General features: G+C 30.2%; 1 protein-coding gene across 1 annotated transcript; it reads right to left on the bottom strand.

Moving 5' to 3' along the window:
- Positions 1-1429: 1429 nt before the first annotated feature.
- LOC105121680 (putative FBD-associated F-box protein At5g22720) lies at positions 1430-3376 on the bottom strand. The gene is made up of 4 exons (XM_011020404.1): positions 3102-3376; positions 2592-2964; positions 1963-2141; positions 1430-1451 (listed from the first exon to the last, which is right to left on the bottom strand). The coding sequence occupies exons 1-4, from the start codon at positions 3374-3376 to the stop codon at positions 1430-1432; spliced, it is 849 nt and encodes a 282-aa protein (XP_011018706.1).
- Positions 3377-10476: the final 7100 nt, after the last annotated feature.

Genomic DNA, 10476 nt, shown 5'->3' with positions numbered 1-10476 from the left:
GGCAATCTCTCTTCAATAATTCACCATCACTATTTATGGTTTCAATCTCAACTATCAGACCATACCATTGCATCCGGAATGATCAAATTAGTTGGAAACAAGTCTGAAATCGTCCAAATTGCACTTCAGACGGCTGAGATTTCATCAAAACAATTCTGTCATGATTAGTGGTCCAAATTCAATATCAGATCTGGTTACACATAGACTGCGCTACATAGAATCCTGTCCCTTGGCTTAGCTCCAACTCAGCTCTGCTCGACTCGGCTCGGCTCACTCTCGACTCGCGGCTAGTGACGTGGTAGGTGGGTCCCACGGTGCTGACGTGTTTGATGACATGTCATGCCACCTCGCATGCTAACGAAACTGTGATGTCATAATGACATCATCATCATCTGGATCTCGCGCGTAGGTCAGATCTTCTGGTATTCGGGTTAGGTCAGCCTGCCGGCGCGTGTCCAGTCACCCTGCCGGCGCGTGTGGCGATTTTCGACATCCGATTTCGACGCGGTTTTCACCAGTGGCTTCGTCTCTTCCTTCTCTACACAGTGGTATGGTCAAAACACAATTTTGACAACTTTTATTTTTTAGCAAAATCAAACACCACTTTAAACCATAAGCTCTAATACCAATTGTAGGGAATTCCAACCGGTGATGTTCTGATATTTGCTCATAGGAGGTCAAGCACACTGACACAATATTTAACGTGGTTCGGCAAATCGCCTACATCCACGGGAGAGTCAATATAATTAGAGATAGAGAAAGGATACAAAACAAATATATGGAGGAGGAGGATTACACCCACTCATATTCAACTCTCATCTCACGCACACTGCTGCAATAGCAGCAGGGCTGCTGCCCTTTGGCAGCCTCTGTTTCTCTTTTCTTCTCTTACATACACTCACCATTTTATCTCATATTTTGCTCTCTCACGTATGCCTCTTTTATAGGCATCCATGACAGTTTTTCTTGCTTTGTTATCAACATTGATGGTCACCAACTCCAGCTCATTCAATAATGATGGTTGCCAATAGTTAATGGTTGGTGCTGTCTATTTAATGTACATGAAATGACAACAAACCTAACAAGGAGAGGCTAGAAGAAGGCACGAGCAGCTTAAATCATGGTCTGTTAGCAAAACCCATTGAAAAGGAGAAATAAAAATTACTTCCAAGCTTCACCCATCATTTGACAACTCAAAAACCCATATAAGTTGCCTTTGCCTTCCCATTACAAGGACAGTAAATCTTTAAACAAAAACGAATTCCCTAACAAATTCCATTGATTTATTTGTTATTATCTATGAAGAAATATCTTAATCCATGTCATAATATGCTCCTTGAAAGCTAGTTTCAGCAACACATGTTCTTGACTGGCTCAACTACAAATTCTATGCAATTGCGGACCATCAGGGATTCAAGATTTAAGACCATCAAGAATTAGCCTCTACGTACCTGCCATGGAAACCTCCAGAGACATAATCTGATTGAATTCTTTAATCTAAAGACTGAACCTTAACAATAGCCTTAGGAAGAATGGTTGTTATAACACTAATGGCATGCAATCGATATATTCTGCATGAGGCTAATCTTTTCACATCCAGAAACAATAAAAGCTTGGTGATCAATTATCATTAATTCATTACATTCCTGTAATTTAATTTATATAATAATAGAGAAAATGCAAGCGCTAACGAATTCTATAAAAAGGATTGTCAGAACCAAACAGTTTATCTGGCCCGAACAAAAATAATGGAATCAATGTGATCGTAATCTCACAAGCAGTTAAGTCAGCTGCGTTTGGCCAGTTCAAGTGGGAAATACCATCATGCTTTACGACAGCATCTACTCAAGGAGCACTAATGAAGAATCATATATACCATTCACTAAAACAGGGGTTACATGGAAAGGATAAGTATCTGTTGACATGACTTTTTCTATTTGTATCATATAGATATATTAATACCTTAGGAACACCGTACACACAGTTGTGCAGCAGGGAGAGCCACTGAAAAAGTGAGCCGGCATCACCTTTGCAGGCATTATCAAGGGTTCATCTTCATGATCCACTTTCAACTTCAAAGACTTCAATCTACTAAAGGGAGAAGGTTGATGCTCAAACACATCCGGATCGTTGAACAAGATCTAGAACAATATGATACATCCAAATTTATCAGAGAATATAGACCAGCAATTACTATAACGGAAGCATTTAGCACAAGATATATATATAATACACACGCACACACACACACACCAACCCTTTTACAGTTCAAATACACTTTTCGTTCTCACACCTGCTAGTGCAACATATCTAATGAAAATAACGAACAAATAATAATGCAAACAAGTGAAATAATACACACGCACACACACACACACCAACCCTTTTACAGTTCAAATACACTTTTCGTTCTCACACCTGCTAGTGCAACATATCTAATGAAAATAACGAACAAATAATAATGCAAACAAGTGAATAGGCAAATAGTTGCATCAGATATCCAAGCGTACCTCAATGATTTCGGGGTTTAGTGTGATAAATTGTGCATTATGAATCCCTTGCATCAGTTTGAAAAAATTGGGATAGCAAACCTCTATCTTCCTTGGGTATGCATATGGCCTATAAATATCCACGTCCGCGTGTTCTAGGGAAGGGAGATGAGCTACGGACAAATGTGAATAGTAGGGTATAAACTTGAAAAATGTAAGCTTCGGTGCCGAGATTTCCAGCTTATTACCACACACATATTCCAGAGTCAGGTTAACTAGCTGGGGTCCCGATATTTTCAAAACCTCAAACATTCCAAATACACAGTGGATGAGACAAAAGTTGATCAAATTAGGACAAATTGCCGAAATATCAAAGCATCCAGTCCTCTCACTACCATCAGAGAAGTAGCAGTGTTCCAGATGCAAAGTGGTGAGTGCTGTGACACCGAATGATTCAGATAAATAGAATCTTTTGCTAGTGACAAGTGGATGGGATAAGCATTGACACCCAGGGTCTAATAAAAAAACATGATCAGTACTGTGGGATAAGGCATAATCGATAACTGATTCTTGAAAGATCTATCAACGTTGTTTCTTCAGGTTAAGCGAAACCTGCGTATCTTTGAATCACGTTGGCGGCGTTGCAAGACAGTAAGCACGAAATTCTTGAAAGAGGTAAACTTATCGAAGGATTCTCTGTCAAAGTTGAGGTCAGGGACAGAAGTCCAGAAGAATCTCCATCTCTTGGAAAGCGCAGAGGTTAGGACTGCGTATTTGGTGTCGAGGAAGTAAAGGATGTAGTGGAGAAGGTCATCAGGTAAATCCCTTAATCTGTCTACCCCTTCAGACGTCAATTTCTTTCTCGTCTTTTCCCTTTGTTTTTCCATTGACACGGTGGTTTCTCAATTCTGGCAGTAATTGCCACCTTAGGAAAGGTTTTTTTAAAAAACATTCTTGGCAGGAGGGTAGCCAAGATTGGAGAGAGAACAGTCCCTTAAGAAACAGGTCAGAATTAAGAGTATCAGAGTTCTGATTCCGAGACACGTCTAGTTCTGTTAATTTGTAGAAGTTTAATGCGATATTCACTGATAAAAATACATTAATTAACTAAAAAGGGCCTCTAATCAATACAAGATAGCTCTTTTTTAAGCTGTAGAGCCCAATACAACAAGACCCAGCTTGACCCAAGAATAGAAACCTAGCAACCATGTTTCTCAAAAACAGAAACCTGCAACAGGCGAGGGAATCCAGTCAGCCTTGAGAAAGAACCTCGGCTGAAAAGATTTCCTGTTCTTGTCGAAACTTCCTGAATCGGTGATCGCAGCAACCTGCGCTGGGCTGATAAAACTGTTCTTGTCGAAAAACTAGAATGGAATGTTCCTGGGGATCACCTAGCATACAAGTATCAATATAAACAAATGATTGGCCTTATGGGATAAGGCATAATCAAAAGAGATTCATGCATCCATATTGTTCTATTTGGTCAAGCAAAGCATATGATATCTTTGCATCATATCATTGTCTGTGCTGCAAAACTGTTGTGAGTAGGAAGGATATGTGGTGTCAAGGTTAATGTAAGGAGCAGAAGCCTAGAGGGGTATCCATCTCTTGGAGGTATGGGCTGACTGCATATTTGATGTCAAGGAAGGAAGGAGAAGATGTGGTGAAGGAGTTCGTCTAGTAAATTGCTTCTTCTTTAGATTTCAATCTCTTGCTCTTCTCTTCTTCCACTGGCTCAACAAAATCTGTAAATTTAGGTACGCTATGTACCTCTAATTAACGCAGTCCGGACTTCTAAGGCCTGTATTAACTTGATGCGATGGCCTACAATTCAGAAATTATGATGTCTTTCTTTCCTTCTTGTTTCTATTTTATATAGTTGAATTTAAAAAAAAAACTGTAAATTGAAATAAGTTAAAATCCCTTGTAAAAACAGTCTAACTCCACACTCGAATATATTGTTTACTGGAGTACACTGATGATTTTTCTCCTTCACTAAAATTTTTTTTATCATTTGCTATTAAAAATATTGAAGTCTCTTTTCAAGTTTCACATAATCCATTTGTTATTGTTAAATTAATAGGATATAAATAAGTGTTTTTCTCATTTTACACGGTAAAATAATTGAAATAAATTTTAAAACAAAATAATTTAAACATATCATCAAAGACATTTTTGTATTTGCACAATAATTTTTTTAGTATTATAATATCAACTAATGAACAATTTAGCATTTGCACATATATAAAAAATAGTACAAAATTAAAATACATAGCTAAACAACTAAAATATCTTTAAAAGCAAAAAAAAATGAAGTCAGGTAGCTTTATGATTTTTTTACCATGATTGTTGTGTTATTATTAAGTTAATTCAAAAATAATTTAATATTTGGTTAAAATAAGATGTTGGAAGTGCCCAGCATTAAAAAATATTCATTCATCTGATTGTTGGAAGCGTTGTCATATTCTCTCTTTATTGATATGGTGTAAATCTCTGCTGATTATCTAGTTTATTACCAATGAATCTTTTTTTTTTCCTTTTCTTCCTTCTTAATATTGCAATTTGACTCCTTTTATCATTGGTATTTCAACTTCAATCTTTATTTTTTTTATTTTTAATTTTTATTATTAATCTTTTTATGGATATTTTATTTATGTTCAATTTCATCTTTTTTCCTCAATTTAAAAATACTATATTTTTCAATTTGATCCATATGTTTTTTTATTTTTAATTTTTTTCTTAATTTTTTTTTTAAAATTTTATTTATTTTTAATTTCATCCTTCAATCCAAATTGTTAGCATTATGTTTTCTAATCTAGTTCTTATTATTTTAGTTTCTATTTTTTTTATTATTTTAAAAAAGTTATTCTTCTTTTCAATTTCACCATTTCATCATAAATTTATTTTTATTTTTATTTTTTGTCTATTTTGATTCTCATTCTTTTAATTTTTTTATTATTTTATTAAATTAATTTTTATTTTTAATTTCACTCTTCAATCAAAGATGAGATTTTATTTGATATTTGAATTATGATCCTCATTCTTTTAATTGTAATTTTTTAATCCTTTTGTATATAATTGAAAATTATTTTTCAATTTCATTGTTCAATATTTGATTGATTGATGATTGAACTTTATAGTTTTTTTAAATAGGATATTTCAGATCTAATGACCCGGGTCATGGGTTCAAAAAATTATCATATTTTTTTATATATAAAAAAGGCTTTATAATTTTTTTATTGGGTTATTCTAATTTTATGATTTGGGTCATGGGTTTGGTGGGATATCCCAGGTTGACTCGGTTCTAATTACCAGGATTAGATTTTTCATACTAACTCTAGTCAATTAGAACTAGTTTTTTATGTAATTTTTTACCATATTTTGTTCTTATATATTTAATAAGATGTAAACATTATCTATCCTGTTTTGAAAAAAAAATATTTTTTTAGGTTATCCTAGACCCTTTTTATTCTAAATTTAATTTATTTATTATTATTTTTTGTCCAATTAAATTAAAATCAGCTTATTTAATCTAGTCAGGCTTATAATTCAAGTAATATAATTTTTTTTTCAAAACTAGCATGTGAAAACTAAACATTATTTTCTATGAAAAAATCTAAACCTGTTATAGATTTATTTTAGCATTGCTCCTATATGCATCATTCGATGTTCACTAAAATATATTGTTAAACATGATCAAAACAATTTTGTTCAAAGTGATTTTGGCATGAATTGACGTTGGTTTTTTAAAAAGATTAAGTTTTTTTTAATATATATTCACTTTAAGCTTAGAGTTTGAGGTTTATAAGAATCATGTATCTTAAAAGAGGAGGGAAGAGAGAGAAAACCCCAACAGGCTCCATTCAAACCACGCAATTTGGCAATTTTAGCATCCATTTCTTCATCCACCTTATGAAGGGAGTTTATTGATTGTGATTCCAACTCACCACGGTGTCGGAGAAAAAAGATAGAGCTTGGGAAATTAATTGGTTTTTATATTTGATATGTTTTGGTGAGTTTTTTTTTTTAATTAAGATGATTTTTGACGTCAAAAAAATGATGCCCGCATGTTTTTACTATGTATTTGAGGTGTTTACATGTTCAAGTGGTTGGGAAAGAAGGTTTCCTTGGTTGGAAGTCCGGTGACTTTTTCTTTTAAGTATTTTTTTTAAATATATTTATTTTTTAAAAATATTAAATTAATATTTTTATTTTTTTAATAATTTTAATATAATAATATAAAAAAATTATTTTTGAAAATTAGTGTATGCCAATTAGTAAAATCAGTGTTCTCATTTTTTATAATCTCATATAAAATTAATACATGCTAGCAAGCTCTCTTTTAGAGAATTTATTTTTTTTTTTATTTTTTTTTTATTTTTTATTTTTTTGTTCAATTAATTTCTATTTTCACTTTCTCTTTTCAATTAAAAATAAAATTTATTTTTTATTTCACTTTAATTTCTATTATTTTAATTATCATTTTTTATTCTAGATTCTTTTGTGTAATTGATATTCTTTTTCAAAGTTAATTATTCAACATTTAATTGGTTCATAATTGATTTTTATAATTTTTTTAAATATGGTGTTTTCAATCCAATGCCGTCATGTATTTGAAAAGTTAATATGAATTAATAATTTTTTCAGCTTTATGAATATTTTACATTTTTCTTTTTTATCATATTATCTCGACCTCATGATTTAGTTCGAGGTTTGACAAGTTAATTCGAGTTAACTTACCTTTTATTTTCTAAATTATAAGTTTGTCATATTAACTCGAATCAACTTGAATTAGGTTTTTTCTCTTTTTTTATTTGATTTTGTACTTTTATATTTAATAAGCTGAAAATAAAAAATAGTTTGTCCTTTTATTTTTCCTCATTTGTTTCTGTCACTCTTGACCTTTTCTTTTCTGACATTATTTTAAAGCAGCAATGTAGCAGAAACGACGGGTAAACAAATAAAAAAAATAAAAAATTAAAGGATATGGGGTTTTGCCGGTATACTGTCCCAAATATTTAATTCAATGAAAATCTCCTTGTCATTGATTACTTAAAATCATTGTACCAATCCCGGTCATTTGTGCAGAATATGATAATATTGCTCCACAAAGGCATTGATAACAACTTCAGCGCTGGGAGCAGGGGCTGGAGCTCTTCCCTGCGCTGCCGTCTGATTGCATTGGATTGAACTTTGATTCAATACAGGACAATGAAAATTGTGATTCAATACGGCTTAGTCTTCTCTCTCTGTGTTAATGTAGGGTTTACAATCTCCATTGGATTTTAGGAACTGAACAAGCCATTACATCGTTTAACTGTAAAAACAATTAATATACCTCGCTGACCAATCATCCTTCGTGCCAAGAGATCAATCCATCACCATGCTGAGAACCAGACATCAAATCTGATGCCAGATTTGAATCCATGTCAAGTTCCACATTCCCGTTATTGAAAGCGTCAAGATGTCAGGGATAAATATACATTAAATAGGTTGATGGGCAGCAAATTCCCATTGTGGAAATCATGTCCTGAAGCACGTACCATTCGCTGCAAGGACTGTTAAGACTATCAATCGCCATGATCTCCCTTCGTCCGAGAACAAATCATCTGCAAATAATTAGCTTTGGCATGTGCAGAAAATAATTTTTCTTATTAAGATATCATTATTTGTTGGAATATAGAGGTATCAGGGTCGAACAAGATCCATCAATGTTAAAAGAAGAAGAAGAAGAAAAAGAAAACGAAGACGAAGCCAATGAGGTCATTATCTGCCTAGTTAATATGCATATCCTTTTCCTATTTCTTTTTAAATAAATCTTATTTCCCGGGTTCGTCTTCGCATGACCATTGTCTTTTTTACTTTTCCTTTTATAAATATAAATTAAATTAAAATATTATGAGGTTTTTTAGTTTAAATAATATGATTGTCAATATAATGGTTATTAAAAATTTATATAATTATTAATTTTAAATTTTATAGAATTAATCGAGATATGTACAAACTAACCCGAACATTCATATTAATAAAAATATTAAAAAAATTAAAAGACATGTTTTAATTTTAATTGTGCGCAATGCAATCAAGGTAAAAAATAATTAATGTCTTTTTTAAAAAACTAAATAATTAAACAAACACTTTGGATTAGTTTTGTATTTTTATATATTTAGAGTGTTTAGTTTTGCATTTTTATATATTTATTATATAATATAATTACTTTTTATGTCCTTGAAAAAAAACACAATTAATGCCTAGTTTTTTTTTTAATTTTCATATTTTTTTTGTACAATGTAATTATCTTATAGTTTTTATGGTCAACTTTTTTTGTCTGATGTAAAGGGATATATTTGGTTTTTTGACCTTTTTTTTTCAATTATCATGTGAAAGGTGAGTATCATGGTCTTTTTATAAATATAAAAATGGTCTTTTTATAAATATAAAAAAGGTATGCTGACCTTACAAAACTGCAAAGTGGTTTTTAATTTTTTAATTATATTGATTTTGATTTTGTTATTTTTTAATTTTATCTTTTAATATTTTATTTTTTAATTAAATTTAATCATCATTGTTTTAATTCTAAGTTACTTTACTTTTAATCTTTTTTATTGGATTTTTTATTTATTTCATCCCTAATTGTTTTTTTTATTGGATCTTTATATTGTAATTCCTTTTATTTTGAGTTCTCTTCTTGATTTATTTTTTTCGCAATTTCATCCATCATTGTTTAATTTCATTAAATTTTATATCATATTTGGTGTTTTATTTTTTATCATGTTTTGAAAACCTGGTTTAAAATTGACCTCTGTCATGTTCAAGGTCACGAGATGGGTTAAATGATTGAGGTTATCGGGGTCAATTAGATTTTTTTAATATGCAGGAAGTAAAAATAATATTATTTTGAAAAATAAAATAATGGTAAAGGAAAAATCATTGAGTGTTGACATGATTTTCCCCTAATTAATTGCTTGATTTTTTATTTAGCTAAAAAGTAAAAATGGTACTATTTTGATAAAAAAATAATGGAGAAAAAAAATCAATTATGTTCTTCTTTTTTTATTGGTCTTTCTTTATTTTAGATTCTTTTTCTTTGTTTTATCTATTTTCATTTGATTTTTTTTTGTTTATATATCAAATATGATACTTATTCTCTTGATTGTTGTTGTTTTTTTTCCTTTCAATTTTATTCCTCAATATTTCATTTCATTTCTTTTTTTAATCAAAATTTAGTTCTTGTTTTTTTAATTCTTTTATTTTAATTTTATCTCTCGGATTCTATTTCATTTTTTAATCCAATCATTATTCTCATTTTTTAATTACTTTTTTTAAAATCTATTTATAATTTTATTTCTCGATTAAGTCCCTCATTATTTTTATTATTAGTTTTTATATCAGGTTTGATCCTTATTATTTTAATTATTTTTTATTTTTATTTTTTTAATGATTAAGAAATTTGTTTAAGATTTTTTTGGGCATTTTATATAGTAATTTTAGTTTCATGGCTAGAGTTGATGCTGTCAAAAATTAAACCAATTTAACTTTACTTTTTTTTTTCATCCTTTGATATTATGCTATTAAGCCAAGAACTTTTTATTTTTTTTTAAGGTTATTATGGATTATTGGTTTGTCAAATTAATTTGAATTCAATCAAGTTATCACCATTTAAATATATTTTTTTATGTTATAAAAAAATAACTCATCTCACAATGTAGTGTGAATAAAAAAAATCTAGTTAATAAACATAAGATATCATCCTTTTTTAGAATGATTTTTAATGTCCTAAAAATATAAAATATAGGAGTATTCATATTTGTCTAAATAACTGCCTCTATATAAGATATTATCAGTTTCAATTCTTTAGAATATTGTTATTGTTGTCATTACGTTGTGTTCATTTGATGATTTAAACTTTATATTTTAAATTTATAGTTCCAAACTCGAATGTTAATATATATATATATATATATATATATATATATATATATATATA

The sequence above is a fragment of the Populus euphratica genome, unplaced genomic scaffold (genome assembly GCF_000495115.2).
Source record: "Populus euphratica unplaced genomic scaffold, PopEup_1.0 scaffold25.1, whole genome shotgun sequence".
NCBI classification, from domain to species: domain Eukaryota; kingdom Viridiplantae; phylum Streptophyta; class Magnoliopsida; order Malpighiales; family Salicaceae; genus Populus; species Populus euphratica.
Note: the sequence above shows the minus strand (reverse complement) of the source record. Positions and strands in the feature narration are given on the sequence as shown.